Source organism: Muscardinus avellanarius (assembly GCF_963383645.1).
Source record: "Muscardinus avellanarius genome assembly, chromosome: 7".
Taxonomy (NCBI): domain Eukaryota; kingdom Metazoa; phylum Chordata; class Mammalia; order Rodentia; family Gliridae; genus Muscardinus; species Muscardinus avellanarius.
In genome coordinates this window covers 64,216,093-64,237,627 of record NC_137793.1, presented here as the reverse complement: position 1 = coordinate 64,237,627, position 21,535 = coordinate 64,216,093, and the positions used below count along the sequence as shown (strand labels likewise).

The 21,535-nt window shown below is 40.6% G+C and overlaps 1 protein-coding gene across 4 annotated transcripts in view; it reads right to left on the bottom strand.

Moving 5' to 3' along the window:
* Window positions 1-21,535, bottom strand: part of LIN9 (lin-9 DREAM MuvB core complex component) — a gene marked incomplete at both ends in the record, with an annotated part of 94,317 nt that overhangs the window by 16,376 nt on the left and 56,406 nt on the right. For 2 of the 4 annotated variants that reach the window (XM_080699055.1, XM_080699058.1), the window contains 3 exons: window positions 14,243-14,323; window positions 18,940-19,041; window positions 19,830-19,949. In XM_080699055.1, the coding sequence (XP_080555181.1) occupies window positions 14,243-14,323; window positions 18,940-19,041; window positions 19,830-19,949 (303 nt within the window). The remainder of the gene's footprint in view (window positions 1-14,242; window positions 14,324-18,939; window positions 19,042-19,829; window positions 19,950-21,535) is intronic. The other 2 variants (XM_080699056.1, XM_080699057.1) reach the window with 2 other exon arrangements.

Genomic DNA, 21,535 nt, shown 5'->3' with positions numbered 1-21,535 from the left:
GGTCTCTGCCTTCCAAATGCAGAGATTACAAGCATGTGCCACCATACCCACCTTTCTCTTTCTCTCTCTTTTTTTGCAGTACTGGTCATAGAATGGAGGAGCCTTCTCCCACTGAGCTACATTTGCTTTTCTTTTTTTATGTGTGGTTTTGGGGATGGAACCCAGGGGCATTTTACCTCTGAGCTACACTCCAAGCCCTATTAGGGGTGTAGCTCAAAGGTTCAAAGGTAGAATGCCCCTGGGTTCCATCCCGTTTGCAAAAAGAAAAAAAAGAAAAGAAAAGGGAAAAAAAGAAAAAAAAAAAAAGAATTGGGGTATTAGCTAGAGGTAGAATGTCCTGGGGTTCAATTTCCAGAAAAAATAAATAAATTTAAGTATCTGTGCTATATCAGAAACAAAGTTAAAAGTATAAATGGCCAATTAACATATTTCCTTCCTTCCTTCCTTCCTTCCTTTATTTATTTGTAGTTCTGAGGATGGAACCCAGGGGCATTATACCTTCAAGTTATACCCTCAACCCTATTTTCGATTCTATTTATTTATTTATTTATTTATTTATTTATTTATTTATTTAGTACTGGGGATGTAACCCTGGGGCATTCTATCTCCAAGCTACACCCTCAGCCCTATTTTTTTCTTTTTCTTTTTTTGTGGTACTGGAGGTGGAACCCAGGGGCCTCCAAGCTATATTCCCAGACCTAATTTTTTTTTTTTTATATACTTTATTTGGAAACAGGGTCTCACTAAGTTGCTAAGAGCCTCACTCACTAGTAGCTGAGGCTGGCTTCAAACCTGTGCAATCCTCCTGTCTCAGCCTCCCAAGTGCTGGAATTACAAGCATGTGCCACCACACCCGGCTCCTTACTTTTTTCTTACTTTTTTCTTTTAGCAGTTCTGGGGACAGAACCCAGGGGCATTCGACCTCCGAACTATACCTCCTGCCCTATTTTTATTCTTTATTTTTGAAACAGGGTCTCACTAAGTTGTGGAGGGCCTCACTGTCTGCGAACCTCGATCCTCTGGTCTCAGCCTCCCAAATGCTGTGATTACAAGTGTGCACCACCACACCCAGCTTTGATTCTTTATTTAGAAACAAGGTCTTATTAAGTTGCAGAAGGCCTCACTACATAGCTGAGCCTGGCCACAAATCTGTAATCCTCCTGTTTCAGCCTCCTAAGTGCTGGAATTAAAATTGTGCCCACATCTGGTTTAGTATCTTTTTGCAGATGCTTAATTCCATTAGAAGCCTTTTACCTATCATACTGTTAACAATTTAAGGATCATATGATACTAGGATTGAAGAGATTTATATTTATTGATAAAGTAGGGTTAAAATCAGAACATTATCTAGCATACCATTTGTTAAAAATAAAAAAAAGTCCACCCTTTAAAAACTCCACAAGGGCTGGGCGTGGTGGAGCTTGGGAGGCGGAGACAGGAGGATCTCGCTGATTTGAAGCCAACCTTGCTGGCTTAAGAGACCCTGTTTCCAAATAAAAAATATAAAATAGGTCTGGGAGTGTAGCCTGGAGGTAGAAGGGTTTCCAGGAACCCCAGAACCACCACCACCAAAAAAACAAAAAACAAAAAACAAAGAACCTCCACAAGGGTTGGGTGTGGTGGTGCATGCTTCTCATCCCAGTATGTGGGAGGCTGAAACAGGAGGATTTGCAGACAGTCTCAGCTACTTAGTGAGGCCCTTTGCAACTCAGTGAGACTTTCAAAACAAGGAATAAAAATAGGGCTAAGGGTATAGCTCGGAGGTAGAATTCCCTTGGATTCCATCCCTAGTACTGAAAGACAAAAAACAACAACAACAACAAAACTCCACAATGGTATGTGGCAGCAAATGCTTGTAATCCCAGAATTTGGGAGGTTGAGACAGGAGGATCACAGGTTTAAGAACAGGCTCAGCAGTAGTGAGACTCTCATCAGGCTAGTGAGACCCTGTTTCAAAATAAGAAATAAAATCCGGGCTTGGTGGTGCATGCTTGTAATACCAGCATTCGAGAGGCTGAGACGGGAGGATTGTGGTTCGCAGACAGCCTCAGCTACTTAGTGAGGCCCCGGGTCCCATCCCCAGTACTGCAATAAACAAATACATAAATTTATAAATTAATAAATAAAGGATTAACAGCCGAGGATTGCAGGTTCAAGGCCAGCCTCAGCTACTTAGTGATGCCCTCTGCAATTTAGTGAGACCGATTCAAAATAAAGAATAAAAAATAGGGTAGGGGATGTAGCTCGGAAGTAGAATGTCCCTGGGTTCCACCCCCAGACCTGCAAAAAATAAAAAATTAAGATAAATAAAGAACTACATAAATAATGTGTGGCACAGCCGGGCGTGGTGGTGCACGCTTGTAATCCCAGAATTCGGGAGGCTGAGACCTGGAGGATCGTGGTTCCCGGACAGCCTTAGCTACTTCGTGAGGCCCTCTAGAACTCAGTGAGACCTGGTTTCAAAATAAAGAATAAAAAATAGGGAAAGGGGTGTAGCTCGGAGGTCAAAAGCCCCTGGGTTCCATCCCCAGACCGCAAAAAAAAAAAGGTATGGCACACACACAAAAAAAGGCATGCCCACAAAACAGTGAAAAGATTTTCTTGCATGGCTTTTAAGATTGGGCTGAGGTTAAACATTCTGTGCTGATGTGCTTTTAGGGGCCAGGAGAGGAATAATGGATCTGGCAATTCACTGTGTGAGAGTGTGGTTTTAGCTGATTAGACTTCAATGGATAGTCATTAAAGCCATTTCCAACTGTGTACTATTACACATAATGTCTCAATGACACCCTCAAATGCACATCCTGTATGCAGACATGGCTACTCTTCCAGTGTTATTCTAAAGCAGACTTTCTGGCTTATCAATATGGCTGACCGCCTTCCAGAAAGATACGAGTAACCGATTCCCACCGAAGTGTGCAAGTATGCCCACTTCCGCGCACACTCACCAATGCTTACTTGGAATATTTACAAATCTGTTGGGAGGACTAGGAATAGTTTGTCTGAAAAGGAACAGAAGATGGAAGAGATGTGAGTTGTCTTCATGTACTTTTATTTTTATTTATTTTGCAGTACTGGAGATGTAATCCAGGAGCACTTGACCTCCGAGCTACACCCCAGCCCTATTTTTTATTCTTTATTTTGAAACAGGGTCTCACTTTTGCAGAGGGCCTCACTAAGTAGCTCAGGCTGTCCGCAAACCACAATCCTGTCTTAGTCTTATACTAGTTTTATACTCTAAAACCCAGTCTGTTTTTTATATCTTCTGTGTGGTAACTAAAAATACATGAAGAAAGCCGGGCATGGTGGCGCACGCTTGTAATCCCAGCATTCGGGAGGCTGAGACTGGAGGATCACAGTTCACAGACAGCCTAGGCTACTTGGGTCCTCCACAACTTAGTGAGACCCTGTTTCAAAATAAAGAATAAAAAATAGGTCAGGGGGTGTAGCTCGAAGGTCGAATGCCCCTGGGTTCCATCCCCAGACCTGTAAAAATATAAAATAAAATAAAATTTCACTAATAAGTTTGATGTTGGCTGTAGGTTTTTTCTTTTTCTTTTTAAACAGAGTCTTACTAGGTTGCTGAGTCTCACTACTTGCTAAGGCTGTCTTTTTTTTTTTTTTTTTTTTTTTTACTTTGTGGAACTAGGGATGGAACCCCGGGGCATTCTACCTCTGAGTAACACTCCTAGTCCTATTTTTTTATTCTTTATTTTGTTTTTTGGTGGTATTGAGAGTGGAACCCAGAGGCTTTCTACCTCCAGGCTATACTCCCAGACCTGTTTTTTAAAATACATATATATTTTTTATTTGGAAACAGGGTCTTACTAAGTTGCTGAAAGCCTCACTCAGTAGCCGAGGCTGGTTTCGAACCTGTGTGATCCTCCAGTCCCAGCCTCCCAAGCGTGAGCCACCACGCTGGCTTATTCTTTATTTTGAAACAGGGTCTCATTAAGTAGCTGAGGCTGTCCTCAAACCATGATCCTCCTGTCTCAATCTCCCAAATGACTAAGGCTGTCCTTGAACCTGCGATCCTCCTTTCTTAGCCTCCCAAGTGCTAGGACTACAGGTGTGCACTGCCATGCTTGGTTGCTGCAAGTTTTTGGTGACTATTACCCATTAGACTAACAAATTTCCTTTCTAGTTTAATAGGAGTATTTTTTAAAATAAAGCAATGTTTAATTTCATGAAATTTTATTTGACACACATCGAGATGACTTCTTTTTGTGTGTGTATGGTACTAGGGGTGGAACCCAGGGGCTTTCTACCTCCAAGCTATATTCCCAGACCTATTTTATTTTATTTTTTGGTGGTACTAGGGGTAGAACACAGAGGCTTTCTACCTCCAGGCTATACTCCCAGACCTATTTTATAATTTATTTGGAAAGAGGGTCTCACTAAGCTGCTGAGAGCCTAAGTAGCTGAGGCTGGCTTCGAACATGTGCAATCCTCCAATCTCAGCCTCCTAAGCGCTCGGAGGTAGAATGCCCCTGGGTTCCATCCCCAGACCCGCAAAAATAAAATATTTAGCGGGTCTGGGGGTGGAACCCAGGGCATTCTATCTTCGAGCTACACCCCCTGCCCTATTTTTTATTCTTTATTTTGAAACTGGGTCTCACTGAGTTGCAGAGGGCCTCACTAAGTAGCTGAGGCTGTCTGCGAATCATGATCCCCAGGTCTCAGCCTCCCAAATGCTGGGATTACAAGCGTGCACCACCACACCCAACTTCCTTTTTATTTTGAAATAGGGTCTCACTAAGTTGCAGAGGCTGGCCATGAACCTGTGACCCTCCTGTCTCAGCCTCTCAAGTACTAGGGATTATGAGCATGCACTATCATGCCCTATTTGAACAGTCCACTTTACATTTATTTATTTATAACCCAGGGTATTCTATCTCTGAGATACACATTCAGCCCTATTTTATTTTTATTCTGAAATGGATCTCCCTAGGTTGATGAGTCTCACTACTTGCTGAGGCTGTCCTGGAACCTACAATCCTTTTATCTAAGCCTCCCAAGTACTGAGATTACAGGTGTGTGCCACTATGCTTTGGCTCCACTTAAATTTAAATAGATGAATCATATAGAATGCAAATAATATCTCAATAAAACTGTTATAAACCGGGCATGGTGGTGCACGTTTTTAATCCCAGTATTTGAGAGGCTGAGACCAGAGGATCCTGGCTCAAGGCCAGCCTCAGCTAATTAGTGAGGCCCTCTGCAACTCAGACCCTGTTTCAAAACAAAGAATAAAAGAGAGCTGGGGGTGTAGCTCAGAGGTAGAATGCCCCTAGATTCCACCCCCAGTCCCACATACACACAAACAAAAAACTGTTATTAAAAAAAAAATTGCCCTCAAGCTGGGCGTAGTGGTACACACTTGTAATCCCCACGCTTGGGAGGTGGAGACAGGAGGATTGTGCAGGTTCTAAGCCAGCTAGCTGTGCTGGCTTAAGAGACCCTGTTTCCAAATTTAAAAAAAGGGTAAAAATAGGTCTGGCAGTGTAGCCCAGAGGTAAAAGGGTTTCCAGGAATCCCAGTACCAACCAAAAAAAAAAAAAAAAAAAAAAATTGCCCTCTTAAATATTTTTTTTTTTTTTTTTTTTTTTTGCCCGGGCATGGTGGCGCATGCTTGTAATCCCTGCACTTGGGAGGCAGAGACAGGAGGATTGTGCAAGTTCAAAGCCAGCCTCGCTGGCTTAAGAAACCCTGTTTCCAAATTAAAAAAAAAAAAAAAAAAAAAAAAAATATATATATATATATATATATATATAAATTAGGTCTGGTGGTGGGATTGCAAATTAGTGCAACCACTTTGGAAAACAGTATGGAGAATTCTCAGAAGAATGGGAACAAATCTAACATTTGATCCAGCAATACCACTTCTGGGTATCTACCCAAAAGATAGGAAACCAGACTACTAAACTAATGCATGTGTATCTATGTTCATAGCTGCACAATTCACCATAGCCAAACTATGGAACCAGCCAAGATGTCCATCAACAGATGAATGGATTACAAAACTTGGGATATGTACACAATGGAATTTTACTCAGCCATCAAAAAAACTCAATTACATCATTTTCAGGGAAATGGATGGAACTGGAGGATATTATGCTAAGTGAGATTAGTCAGTCACAAAAAATAAGAAATCAGATGCTTTCCCTAATATGTGAGAGTTAGGAAGAAATGGGTCATAGAAGGAACTCTAGATGAAAAACCAAATCCTATAGAGCAGCAAACAAGGCAACCTAAAGGAGGAGAAAGGAGGGGGGAAGAGGAAAATTTCTTTCTTTCTTTTTTTGGTGGTACTGGGGTTTCTGGAAGCCCTTCTACCTCCGGGCTATACTCCCAGACCTATTTTTACATTTTTATTTGGAAACAGGGTCTCCTAAGCCAGTGCGCGTGGCTGGCTTCGAACCAGCATGTTGAAGAGGAAATTTCTAAAACACACAATGTACTTAACCATATTGAAGTCAACCACTAAGTCAAGCAAGGGAAGGAGGGACGGGGCGGGGGGGGATGAGGTGGGAATTGGGTAGGGGTTAAACCAGTGATGTGTACATGTATGTACACACACTTTTTTTTTTTAAGATTTAAAGAAGTTTATTAAAAGATAGAAATACAGAAAATAGAAATACAGCCCCATGCCAAGATGGCATGGGGGGGGTGTGACTCGAAATGAATACACCCTACACACAAGTTTTTTATCCCAATATGATGCATGAATATAATGCACCAATAAAAATAATTTAAAAAATTAGATCTGGGAGTGTAGCCTGGACGTAGAAGTGTTTCCAGGAACCCCAGTACCAGCCAAAAAAAAAAAAAAAAAGAAAAAAAATATATTTTGTTTGTTTGTTTGTATGATACTGGGATGAAACCCATGGGCATTCTACCACCGGGCTATAACTCCAGCCCTATTTATTTTTTATTTATTTGGAAACAAGGTCTCACTAAGTTGCTGAGAGTCACTCTAAGCTGCTGAAGCTGACAGGGAACCTGTGATCCTCCTGTCTCAGCCTCCCAAGTACTGGAATTAAAAGTGTGTGCCAACACTCCCAGGTTAGATATCTTATGCTAATTAACCAGTGTGCTATAGGCTGCCACATACAGGTTGAATGTGATATACACAATGAATTCGGTTTTTTTGGTGGTACTAGGGTTCCTGGAAACCCTTCTACCTCCGGGCTACACTCCCAGACCTATTTTTTATATATATACATACATGCATTTTATATATATATATTTGGAAACAGGGTCTCTTAAGCCAGCGAGGCTGGCTTTGAACCAGCACGATCCTCCTGTCTCCGCCTCTCCAGCGCAGGGATTACAAGCGTGCGCCACCACACCTGGCTATGAATTCAGTTTTGAAGACTGGCTAACTGGTAAGTAGATTTCTACATAGATCCATAATCCAAAAATAAAAAATTACTAGCATTACAGGGAAAAATTCTACAACAGACACAGGAAAAGAACACCAACTTTCACAGTGGACATGAAGGAAGCAAAGATAATACAGTATCTAGCATTTCCAATATCCAGAGTAACTTAAAAAAGGTGAAAATAGCTCTCAGAGAAACTCTCTAATTCTTGTATTATTAGTGATATCTATAAATGACAAATTTTCTTTTCTTTTCTTTTTTTTTTTTTTTGCGGGTCTGGGGATGGAACCCAGGGGCATTTGAACTCCGAGCTACACCCCCTGCCCTATTTTTTATTATTTATTTTGAAACCGGGTCTCACTGAGTTGCAGAGGGCCTCACTAAGTAGCTGAGGCTGTCCGTGAACCGCGATCCTCCAGGTCTCAGCCTCCCGAATGCTGGGATTACAAGCATGCGCCACCATGCCCAGCGACGACAAATTTTCAAAGTCAAAAAGAAATCATCAGACTGAGATTTGCAGGTCAATATCCATTTTTATATAATGCTAAAGCAACTTAAAACTATTTAATAAGCTCTGTACTATTAGTTTGTATGTAACTGTTCTCCATGCATCATTTTAACAAGTTTAAAGAGTATGTGAATAATCCAAAAGAAGAAAGGCAAAACAATTATGGTGGTGCATTCCTGTGATCCTAGCTACTCAAGAGGCTGAGACAGAAGCATGTCAAGTTTGAGGCCACTCTGGGCAACTCAGCAAGACCCTGTCTCTAAACAAAAAATAAAAAGAGCTGATGATGTAGCTCAGTGGTAGAATGTTCCTGGGCTCAATTCCTAGTATTTGCTGAATGGAGGAATGAATGAATGAATGATTGAATGGATAAATGATTTAGAAAAAGTATGTTGAAATTAATAACTATAATCCAGGCGTGGTGGCGCACACCTGTAATCCCAGTACTTGGAAGGCTGAGACAGGAGGATCACAGGTTCCCTGACAGCTTCAGCAGGTTAGAGTGGCTGGATTTGAAGCCAGACTAACCTACTTAGTAAGGCCCTCTGCAACTTAGTGAGACCCTGTTTCAAAAATAAAGGCCAAGTGACATTCACAGGCAAACCAATTAGAATCACTCCAGACTTCCTAAACCAAGCCATGAAAGCCAGAAGGGCATGGAGTAACATATTACAAACTCTGAAAGAAAACAACTTCCAGTCAAAAATTTCCTACCCAGCAAAACTATCAAATTAGATGGGGAAATAAGAAGCTTCCATGACAAACAAAAACTAAAGGAATTTATGTCTTCAAAACCAGCGCTAGAGAAAATACTCAAGGAGATTAACCACAAAGAAGAAATAGGTAATAAGAAAAGAAACCAAACTACCAAACTAATGCATGTGTATCTATGTTCATAGCTACACAATCCACCACAGCCAAACTACAGAACCAGCCAAGATGTCCATCAACAGATGAATGGATTACAAAACTGTGGGATATGTACACAATGGAATTTTACTCAGCCATCAAAAAAAACTCAATTACATCATTTTCAGGGAAATGGATGGAACTGGAGGACATTATGCTAAGTGAGATTAGTCAGTCACAAAAAATAAGAAATCAGATGCTTTCCCTAATATGTGAGAGTTAGGGAGAATTGGGTCATAGGAGGAACTCTAGATGAAAAAGAAAATCCTATGGAGGAGCAAACAAGACAACCTAAAGGAGGAGAAAGGAGGGGGGAAGAGGAAAATCTCTAAAACACACAATGTACTTAAACATATCGAAGTCAACCACTAAGCTGAGCAAGGGAGGGAGGGAATGGGGTGGGAATTGGGTAGGGGTTAAATCAGTGATGTGTGCATGTCTCTACACACAAGTTTTTTTACCCCAATATGATGTATGAATATAATGCACCAATAAAAATTTAAAAAAAATAAAATAAAGAATAGCAGGGCATGGTGGTGCACACTTGTAATCCCTGCGCTTGGGAGACTGAGACAGGAGGATCGCACAGGTTGGAAGCCAGCCTCAGCTACTTAGTGAGGCTCTCAGAAACTTAGTGAGACCCTGTTTCCAAATAAAATATAAAATAGGTCTGGGAGTATAGCCCGAAGGTAGAAAGCCTCTGGGTTCTACCCTCAGTACCACCCAATATAAATAAAATAAAATAAAATTAAAGAATAAAAAAAAAAACGGGCTGAGTGTGTAGCTTGGAGGTAGAATGTAATGGGTTTAATCCCCAGCACCAAATAAAAGAAGTATAAACAAACTTCCACTGACTTAAACATATAATTTAACCAAAAAAGGTGGCTTTAATGTTTTTTCTTTTTTTGTGTGTGTGTTAGAGATTGAACCTAAAGGCATTCTACCTCTGAGCCGTTTTATTTGGAAACAGAGTCTCATTAAGTTGCAGAGGGCCTCACTAAGTAGCTGAGGCTGTCCCTGAACCCCGATCCTCCTGTCTCAGCCCCCCAAATGCTGGTATTATAAGCTTGGGCCACCAGGCTCGGCTCAACTGTCTACTTTTTCATGGTGACAGAAGTTTCACCCTTCCTCCCTCCCTCCCTCCCTCCCTTCTTTCCTTCCTTCCTTTTCTTTCTCTTTTGGTGGTAATGGGGGTGGAACCCAAGAGCTTTCTACCTCCGGGCTATACTTCCAGACCTATTTTTATATTTTATTTGGAAACAGGGTCACTAAGTTGCTGAGAGTCTCACTAAGTAGCTGAGGCTGGCTTCGAATCTTTGTGATCCTCCTGTCTCAGCCTCTCAAGCGCAGGGTTACAAGTGTGCGCCACCACGCTCGGCTTTCACAATTTCGTTGGAAGCACTAGACATTATAATTCTAGAAGTGCAGCTGTAATACTCTAAGGAGTTTGCCATTTTGCCAACACTGGCATATTTTTTTGCATCTACAATCCCACTGGAAATATTTAGTGTATTCCTATTAAATTTTTTGCAAATCTAGCAAAATAGCTTCTGAGTATTCAGGTCATTCTAGTTTATGGGCTTTTTATTTTTGTGTGGTGCCAGGGATTGAACTTCGCGCATCCTAGGCAAGTGTTTTATGTTTGAGCAATACCCCCAGCCTTTTATTTTTAATGTGCTTTATTGATGCATTATATCTCACATCACAATTTAAAACATGTTGACAATGATATACATGTACATAGCACTTGACGGCCTCCCCTTTGTCTCCTCATTTTCCCCTTTCTTGATACAGAGTACTAAGGTTGACATTGGCATATTCATATATATATGAATTCATATACGCTACTGATGGTAGTATTTCCATTAATGAACCTCAGTCTTCCTCTATTTATTTTTTATAATTTGTTTTTGGAGACTGTTGTCATCATTTGTGGCCTTGACTTTACTTATGTATTTTTGCACATAAAACCAGTCTTGCAGCTGGGGTTGGTTGCACATGCTTGTAATCCCAGCATTTGGGAGGCTGAGACTGGAGGATCGTGATTCCCGGACAGCCTCAGCTACTTAGTGAGGCCCTCTGCAATTTAGTGAGACCCTGTTTCAAAATAAAGAATAAAAATTAAAAAAAAAAAAAGGGCAGGGGGTGTAGCTTGGAGGTCAAATGCCCCCAGGTTCCATCCCCAGATCTGCAAAAAAACCCAACCCAAAATAAAAATAAACACCACTCTTGCCTTCCTGAAATAAACTCTACTTAGCTGGGAAGATTTGCTTTTTTTTGTTGTTGTTGTTGCAGAACTGGGGATTGTACTCAGGAGCATTCTACCTCTGAGCTAAACCTCTGACCCTATTTTTTTATTCTTTATTTTGAAAGAGGGTCTCACTAAGCTGCAGAAGGCCTCACTAAGTAGCTGAGTCTAGTCCTGAACCTGTGATCCTCCTTACTCAGCCTTCCAAGTAATGGTATTAAAAGTGTGTACCACCACACCCGGCTTAAGATATGCCTTGTTATTTTATTTTTTGCAGTACTTTGGATTGAACCCAGGGGCATTCTACCTCAGAGATTATAACCCAGCCCTATTCTTTATTTTGAACCAGGGTGTAACTAAGTTGCAGAGGGCCTCACTAAATTGCTGAGTCTGTAGCTGGATGTGGTGGCACACACTTGTTATCCCTGCGCTTGGGAGGCTGAGACAGGAGGATCGCGCAGGTTCGAAGCCAGCCTCAGCTGGCTTAAGTGACCCTGTCTCCAAATAAAATATAAAATAGGTCTGGGAGTGTAGCCCAGAGGTAGACGGCCCCTGGGTTCCATCCCCAGTACCACAAAAAAAAAAAAAAAAAAAAAAAAAAAATTGCTGAGTCTGGCTGCAAACCTGTGATCCTCCTGTTTGTCTCCCAAGTACTGGGATTACAAGTGTGCACCACAATAATTGCTGGCTGTGTCCTTTTTTTTTTTTTTTTTCAGATCTGGGGATGGAACCCAGAGGCATTCGATCTCTGAGTACACCCCTAGCCCTCTTTTTTATTCTTTATTTTGAAACAGGGTCTCACTGAGTTGCAGAGGGCCTCACTAAGTAGCTGAGGCTGTCCGTGAACCGCGATCCTCCGGTCTCAGCCTCCCAAATGCTGGGATTACAAGTGTGAGCTACCACGCTCGGTTTACCACTCCAGTCTCTGCCTCCCAAAGGCTGGGATTACAAGCGTGAGCTACCACTCCCGGCTTGCTATGTCTTTTTAATATACCAACAAATACTATTTGCTAATATTATGTTCAGGACTTTTGCATGTTTACTCATCAACAAGAGTAGCTTAATTCTTCTGGTGTTTTTTTTTTTTTTTTTTTTTTTGTGGTACTGGGGACATTCTACCTCTGAGCTACATCCCCAGCCCTATTTTTCATTCTTTTATTTTTGGAAACAGGGTCTCACTAAGTTGCGGAGGTCTCACTAAGTAGCTGAGGCTGGCCGTGAACTTGCAATCCTCCTGTCTCAGACTCCCAAGTACTGGGATTACAAATGTGCACCACCACGCTCAGCTAATTCTTTTGTTTTAATGTCTCTATGTTTTGGAGTCCCAACTCAGAGAGTGGAAGGTTTGCTAATTTCTCCCAACTCCCAGTCTGTGTTTGTTCTCACCACTCCTGCAGCCTTTCAAAAATGCCACTGAGCATTTCAGCTACATTTTCGTAATTTTAGAAGCTGCCATGAAAAAAGCAATCCTAAACGTTGGGTTCTCCCTTGTAGTTTTCTTCTTTTTCCAGATCCAAAAAACTTACAATTCTTTTTCTTTCTTTCTTTTTTTTGGGTGGTACTGGGGGTGGAACCCAGGGGCTTTCTATTTTTACCTCTGGGCTATACTCCCAGACCTATTTTATACTTTATTTGGAAACAGGGTCTCACTAAGTTGCTGAGAGCCTAAGTAGCTAAGACTGGCTTTGAACCTGTGCGATCCTCCTGTCTCAGCCTCCCAAGTGCTGGGATTACAAGCGTGTACCACCATGCCCAGCTCTTCTTCTTCTTCTTTTTTTTTTTAATGGCATTGGAGACTGAACCCAGGAGTGTTCTACCTCCAAGCAAAACTCCCAGCCTATTATAAAAAAAATATATATATATATATATATTATTGTGTGTGTGTGTGTTGGGGGGGGCGCTGGGGATTGAACTCAGGAGCATTCTACCTCCGAGCTACACTCCCAGCTCCCGGCCCTATTTATTTATTTTTTTTAATTTGGAAAAAGGGTCTCACTAGGTTGATGAGAGTCTCACTACTTGCTGAGGCTGTCCTTGAACCTATAATTCTCCTGTCTCAGTCTCCCAAGTACTGGCATTACAAATACACCCCACCACACTCGAATCTATTTTTTTTTTTTTTGCTTTTTAAAAATGTTATATATATATGTGGAACAAAGTGAAAATGGTATACATTTAGACTGTGCTTGGTGCCCCGCCCCCCTTTCCCCTTCCCCCTCCCATGCTTTATTTATTTTATTTATTTATTTTGTGGTTCTGGGGATGGAACCCAAGGAATTTGACTTCCAAACTATACCTCCTGACCTATTTTTTTTGGGGGGGAGTGGGGTATGGGAATGGAACCCAGGGGCATTTGACCTCCAAGCTATACCCCCTGCCCTATTTTTTATTCTTTATTTTGAAATAGGGTCTCACTGGTTGTGAAGCGCCTCACTAAGTAGCTGGGGCTGTCTGTGAACCGCGATCCTCCTGTCTCAGCCTCCCGAATGGTAGGATTACAAGCGTGCACCACCATGCCTGGCTTATATTATTTTTATTTTGAAAGAGGGTTTCACAAGGTTGATGAGAATTCTCACTACTTGCTGAGGCTATCCTTGAACCTGTGATTCTCCTATCTCAGCCGCCTAAATACTGGGATTACTAATGCGAACCACCATGCCTGGATTCATTTTAACTTTAGTCAGATACACCAGTCTCAAGGATTCTATACTCACGCAAACTATCAAAGAACCCAATATGCCTATTAATCCTATTCAACTGTATAATGAGTGGCATAATGAGCTCTGGGTTGCACAATGCATTGCATTGCTAATTTATTAGCATGTGATCAATATAACGAGAGGAAGTGACAACAAATCTTTTTTTTTTTTTTGCGGTACTAGATTGAACCCAGGGCCACCGCAGCTCTAATTTACACTCCCAGTCCTATTGGTTAGTCTTTTTACTTTTTGAAACGGGGTCTTACTGAGTTGTGAAGGGTCTCGCTAAGTAGCTGAGGCTATCGTGAACCACAATCCTCCGGTTTCTACCTCCCAAATGCTGGGATTATAAGAGTGTATCACCACACCCTGCCAACAAATTATTTTAAAATAACATTCATCTCATTATTTTAAAATTTAAAATTCATTTTATATAGTAAGTCTCACCATTTTAAAATTAGGTATGCAAAGGAAAAAATAAACAAATCCTTACCAGTTTCTCTGCTTCTGTATTCATTTCCCTTAATTTCTTGATATGCTCCTTTTTAATCATGAGAATTTTTGACAATTTAGTCTATAGACAAAGAAATATTTTGAAATCAGTAAGGCATTTGCATATATCAGTCAGATATCAAATTTCCAATTTTTTGCCAGGTGTGGTGATACACACCTATAATCCAAGTAGTTGGAGGGTCACATGTTTGAGGCCAACTTCAGAAATTTAGTGAGATCCTCAGCAACTTAGCAAGACCACTTCAAAATAAAAAGTAAAATAGCAGTGGGGAAATAGCTCAGAGGTAGAATGCTCTTGGGTTCAATTCCCAGTACCATGCACACGCACACACACACAAAAATAATAACTGCAAAATACTGAAGTGCATGTGATAAAAGCTATATATCAATTCACATTGATACTTGATAGGTAAGTCAGGCATGGTGGCGTATGTTTGTAAACCCAGTATTTGGGAGGCTAAAACAGGAGGATTGCACAGGTTCGAAGCCAGCCTCAGCTACTTGGGCTCTCAGCAACTTAGCGAGACCCTGTTTCTCTAAATAAAATATAAAATAGTTCTGGGAGTGTAGCTCAGAGGTAGAAACCCTGGGTTCCATCCCCAGTACCGCAAAAAAAAAAAAAAAAAAAAAGGAGGGAACCCTAATGCAAACTATGGGCTTTGTTCAATAAATGATTTTATCAATGTAGATTCATCAACTGTATAATAAATGTACATCTCTGGTGGGGAAGATTGGTAATGAGGGGAGACTATATATGTGTGGGGCAGGGGACATATGGGAAATATCTGTACTTTCCTCTCAATTTGGCTATGAACCTAAAAGTGCTCTAGAATAGTAAAATCTGTTAAATTAAAAATTATCAAACATAGGCTGGGTATGGTGGTGCACGCTTGTAATCCTAACATGTGGAAGGCTGAGACCAGAGGGTTGCAGTTCGCGGACAGCCTCAGCTACTTAGTGTGCCCTCTGCAACTTAGTGAGACTCTGTCTCAAAGAATAAAAATAGGGCAGGGGGTGTAGCTCAGAGGTCAAATACCCCTGGCTTACATCCCCAGACCCACCAAAACAAACAAACAAACAGCAATAAAAATAGTGATATGTTATGCACAGTACAAGAGCCCTTGGTTTATGATTCCCTTTGCTTTTGGGTCTCTTTGGACACGTCTCTCTCTCTCAAAAAACAGTAAGTGTACCACTTCTTTTTTTTTTGGTGGTACTAGAGATGTAACCCAGGGGCATTCTTCCTCTGATCTATACCCCCAGCCCTATTTTTAATTCTCCTTCTCCTTCTCCTTCTTCTTCTTCTTTTTCTTTTTTTGGTGGGTCTGGGGATGGAACCCAGAGGCATGTGACCTCCGAGCTATACCCCCTGCCCAATTTTTTATTCTTTAATTTGAAACAGGGTCTCACTGAGTTGCAGAGGGCCTTATTAAGTAGCTGAGGCTGTCTGTGAACCACGATCCTCCAGTCTCAGCCTCCCAAATGATGGGATTACAAGTGTGCGTAGTTACACCTGGCTTATTCTTTATTTTGAAACAAGGTCTCACTGAGTTGCAAAGGGCCTCACTAAGTAGCTGAGGCTGTCCACAAACCCAGATCCTCTTTTCTCAGCCTCCAAAATGCTAGGATTACAAGCGTGTGTCACCATGCCCGGGTCCCACTTATTTATTTATTGGCACTAGGGGCATTGAACCCACAGGCATTCTACCTCTGAGCTATTATCCAAGCCCAGCACCCCTGACTGTTCTACTTATGAAAGGGGAAAGCCTTGGCTCTTCTCATATTTTCAACCTCTTTCTCTCTTTTAAATAGTATTAGAGATTAAACATAGGGGAATTCTACAACTGAGCTATACGTCAATATCTATTTTATTTTTTATTTATTTATTTTTGTTTGATGGTACTGGGGGTGGAAGCCAGAGGCTTTCTACCTCCGGGCTATACTTCCAGACCTATTTTATATTTTATTTGGAAACAGGGGCTAAGTTGCTGAGAGCCTCAGTAAGTAGCTGAGGCTGGCTTCCAACCTGTGCAATCCTCCTATCTCAGCCTCCCAAGTGCAGGGATTACAAGTGAGCACCGCCACGCACAGCTTATTTTTTATTTTGAAACAGGTCTTTCTAAATTCCTAAGGCTGCCCTCAAACCTACGATCCTTTGTCTGAGCCTCTCAAGTACTGGAATTAAGGAAATGTGCCACTATGGCGTGGTGGCGTGCGATTGTAATCCCTGCGCTTGGTAGGCTGAGACAGGAGGATCACGCAGGTTTGAAGCCAGCCTCAGCTACTTAGTGAGGCTCTCAGCAACTTAAGTGAGACCCTGTTTCTAAATAAAATATAAAATGGGTCTGGGAGGATAGCCCGGAGGTAGAAAGCCTCTCGTTTCCACCTCTAGTACCACCAAAAAAAAAAAATGTGCCACTATGCTTGGCTCAACCTCTTATAAAATACCTACCTCTGGAAGCCAAAAGGTATAAGAAAAAAAATTTTTTTTTTTTTGGTGGTAATGGGGATGGAACCCTTCTACCTCCAGGCTATACTATTTATTTGGAAATAGGGTCTCTTAAACCAGCGAGGCTGGCTTCAAACATGTGCAATCCTCCTGTCTCCGCCTCCCAAGCGTGGGGATTACAAGCGTGTCCACCACGCCCAGCAAGAAATTTTATACTATAAGGATAATAGACAATACATGTTAAATATAAAATGTTATACACACATAGACCAAAGACAAAACTTTCCCTCCAAATATCAACTGCAAAAGGCAAGCACTGTGAATACTGTAATAAATTATGATATAAACATCTTTATATTTCAGGCCAAACTAGTTTTGATTTTCAAAAAAGAGAAAAGTAAAAAACTAAAACATTATTAGACTATGGGTAGTGGCCATGGTGGTACACACCTGTAATTCTAGTGGAGATTGGGAGGCTGTTACAGGAGGATCACAGGTTCATGGCCAGCCTCAGCTACTTAGTGAGGCCCTCCACTACTTAGTGAGACACTGTTTCAAAATAAAGAATAAAATATAGGCCTGTGGATGTAATTCAGAGGTAGAATGTTCCTGGGTACAATCCCCAGTACCACAATAATAAATAAATAAATAAAGCCACAGTTAAACTAGACTATTTATTAAGTGTGTGTGTGTGTGTGTGTGTGTTACTGAGGATTGAACCCAGGGACATTCTTTTTTTTTTTTTTTGGTGGTACTGGGGGTGGAACCCAGAGGCTTTCTACCTCCGGGCTATACTCCCAAACCTTTTTTATATTTTTTATTTGGAAACAGGGTCTCACTAAGTTGCTGAAAGCCTCACTAAGTAGCTGAGACTGGCTTCGAACCTGTGTGATCCTCCTGTCTCAGCCTCCCAAGCGCTGGGATTACAAGCCTGTGCCACCAAGCCCGGCCTTGCCCAAGCAGTACTAGGGATAGATCCAGGGATATTCTATATCCAAGCTATACCTCTAGCTCTATTTTTCATTCTTCATTTTGAAACAGGGTCTCACTGAGTTGCAAAGGCCCTAAGTAGCTGAGGCTGTCCATGAACCATGATCCTTCTGTCTCAGTCTCCAAATGTTGGGATTACAAATGTGAGACACTATACCCAGCTGTATTTTTTATTTTTTGGTGGTACTGGGATTCCTGGAAACCCTTCTATCTTCAGGTTACACTCCCAGACCTATTTTATATTTTATTTGGAAACAGGGTCTCTTAAGCCAGCAAGGCTGGCTTCGAACCAGCGTGATCCTGTTTCTGCCTCCCAAGCGTGGAGATTACAAGCATGTGCCACCACGCCCGGCTTAGCTTTATTCTTTATTTTATTTTCACTAAGTTGTGGAGGGTCTCACTAAAAAGCTGAGGCTGGCCCCAAACCTGTGATCCTCCAGTCTCAGCCTCCTAAGTACTGGAATTACAAGTGTGTGCCACCATATCCAGCTTGTTTTATTTGTTTTTATGTATATTTTTTTATGGTACTGGGGATTGAACCCAGGGATATTCTACCTACGAGCTATATTCCCAGCCCTATATCTTATTCTTTATTTTGAAACAGGGCCTCAGTAAGTAGCTGAGGCTGGCCATGAACCTGATTCTGTCTCAGCCTCCCAAGTACTGAAATTACAAGTATGCACTACCACACCTGGCTTAAGCTATTTACTTTTTAATTTTTTAATTAAATTAATTTATTTATTTTTGTTGGTACTGGGATTTTTTTTTTTTTTTTTGGCAGTACTGGGTTGAACCCAGGGATGCTTTGCCACTGGGCTACATCCTCATCTTTTTTACTTTTTATTCTGAGATAAGGCCTTGCTAAATTGCTAAAACTGGCCTTTGATTTGCAATCCTCCTGCATCATACTCATGAGTCACTGGGATTACAGACTATGCCACTGTGCTTGACTTACATTAGATTCTCAGGGTCTAACTCTTAAGTACTGAGCAAGTGATGAGCTGCTTCTAGTCTCAGAAGAGAAAGAAAAGTGTAATAAGAAAGACCTCTTAGTAATTTTTGGCAGTTATAACTTTCATTTTCAAATTTGTTGGAAATAGCAGTCATTAAAACCTATATAATAACAAAAGAAAAATATCTAAAAATGTTCTTCCTTAGAAAATTTTCATCATTAACAACACAAAAGACAGTACTTTGAGTTTTAAAACAAATAACAAGATATTCAGAACAATTCTTACCACTTGGATAAGGAACTCTACTGGAAAACCACCTAAAGTTTCAGTGTCAGAACCGGAAATTTTACTTCTCCAAGGTGACTGTCCTAATAATGGATCATTATCCTATCAGAACAGAAGGAAATTAATCATTGACTGCTCAAAAGAAAATTCTATCATAGTTGATACAACATTAAAACCAAATAGGTGCTGGGTGTGGTGGTGCACGCTTGTAATCCCAGCGTTTGGGAGGCTGAGACAGGAGGATCGCATAGGTTCAAAGCCAGCCTCAGCTACTTAGTGAGGCTCTCAGCAACTTAGTGAGACCCTGTTTCCAAGTAAAGTATAAAATAGGTCAGGGAGTATAGCCTGGAGGTAGAAAGCCCTTGGATTCCACCCCCAGTACCACAAAACAAAAAAATAAATAGGAAAGAAAATGTTTCCAGAGTTGAAACAATTATGTGCTCATTTCATTTTATACATACACATATATATATACACACACATATATATGTGTATACACACACACACACACACACACACTACATCTGAGCTATGTGTGTATGTGTATGTTGCTAAGGATTGAACCCAGGGGCATTCTACTGCTGAGCTATACCCCCAGACGAATTTTTTTTTTTTTTATTCTTTATTTTTGAAACAATGTCTCACTATGTTGCAGAGAGCCTCACTAAGTAACTGAGACTGGTCATGATCCAGATCCTTATGTCTCAGCCTCCCAAGTACTGGGATTACAAGCATGTGCCACCATGCCCAGCTTCACTTAATATTTCACAACTCAAAACAATATGGGTAACCCCTGAACTTAATGTAATAGATGTGACTTTCATAAGAACATAATTTATATTCAAAATATCCAATTAAACAACAAATGGCATTTTTATAGTATTACTTACCATAATTGGGGACTGGAGGGAAGGAGTATAATGTAACCGTGGGGGGGTCATAAAAAACCGAGAAGGCCGCTGTTTTTGTCCAAAGGCAGCAATTGGCATTGTCTCATGAGGCTCATTACTCTTTGGGGAAAAAAATAATCCACAAAACTTAGAGAAATTTACCAATCATTTAACCTTTATAAATATTACATTTCAGCTTGAAATATATACTCACTCAGTCTATAATTTGTGATAGTATATATATATATATACATTTTACAAAAAACTTAACTGGAGAATAAAAATATTATTTTGCTGCCAAAACTTTGGTTGAACGCACAAGAGAGAAAAATTAGATGAACAAGATCAAATGATCAGAATGGTTTAGAAAATGAGTCACTCAGGCGTGGTGGTGCACGCTTGTAATCCCAGCATTCAGGAGGCTGAGACCTGAGGATCACGGTTCACGAACAGCCTCAGCTACTTAGTGAGGCCCTCCACAACTTAGTGAGACCCTGTTTCAAAATAAAGAATAAAAAATAGGGCAGGGCATGTATCTTGGAGCTAGAATGTCCCTAGTTTCCATTCCCAGACCCACAAAAAAATAAATAAAAAGGGGAAAAAAAATGAGTCAGAGCTGAGTGTGGTGGTACATCCTTATAATCCCAGTACTTGAGAGACTGGGAAAGGAGTACAACAGGTTCTGGCCAGCCTCAGCTACTTAGTGAGGCCCTCAGCAACTTACTAAGACCCTATTTCAAAATAAAAAATTAAAAATAGGGCTGGGGTGTAGCTTGGAGACAGAATTCCCCTGGGTTCAATCCTCAGTACAAAAAAAAAAAAAAAAAAAAAAAAGCTTAACATTAAAATATTCTATGGCTCCTTTTGATTGTCTGCATTTTGACTATCAAAACATGTTATTAAAGCCAACTCATATATAGCCCTGAAGAAATTTTCAGGTAACCTCATAATAAAAATTAATAAAATAAAAAAGTAACTTTCTTTTTTTGAAAGGGAGGTTTGAATAGTTTATCTTCGATGCAAAAACTTAAGAGTGGCATACTTTGCTCTGTATTTAGTTCAAATTTAAATTTTCCTTCTCTCTAAATGGAATGTTTGGTAACTAAACTCTCATAATAAACAGAAAGGTGTATGTGTCTGTGTGTGTGCATGCACACGCATGTGAGCTATGTTAGAGATTGAACCCAGGGGCATTCTACCACTGAGCTATACCCGCAATCCATCTTATTTATTTTTTGTTTGGAAACAGGGTTTCACGAAGTTGTCGAGGCTGGCTTCAAACCTGTGATCCTTTTCTCACCTTCCAAGTACTGATTACAGGTATGCACCATTGTGTATGGCTAAAAGTTATAGGTTTTTTTTTTTTTAAGTATTTATCAGAAAAAACAAAGATTCTTCTACTTTTGCTTTAAGGAAATTAAGATTTTTTTAGTTTTAATTATAAGTGCACAATTGATAAAAATAAAATTTGTTAACAGTTGAATGTGGTGGCACATGCTTGTGATCCTAGCAACTTGGGACACTGAAGGACTGCAAATTCAAGATCAGTCTCAAGAACTTAGCTAGACCCTATTTCAAATAACAAAAAGAGGGGAGGCCTTGGGATGTAACTCAGTAATAAAGAACTCCTGGGTTTATTCCCTAATACTGAGGGCTAAAACATCACATTTATAACAAGAATTTTAAAAAGGGGCTAAAAGTAAACA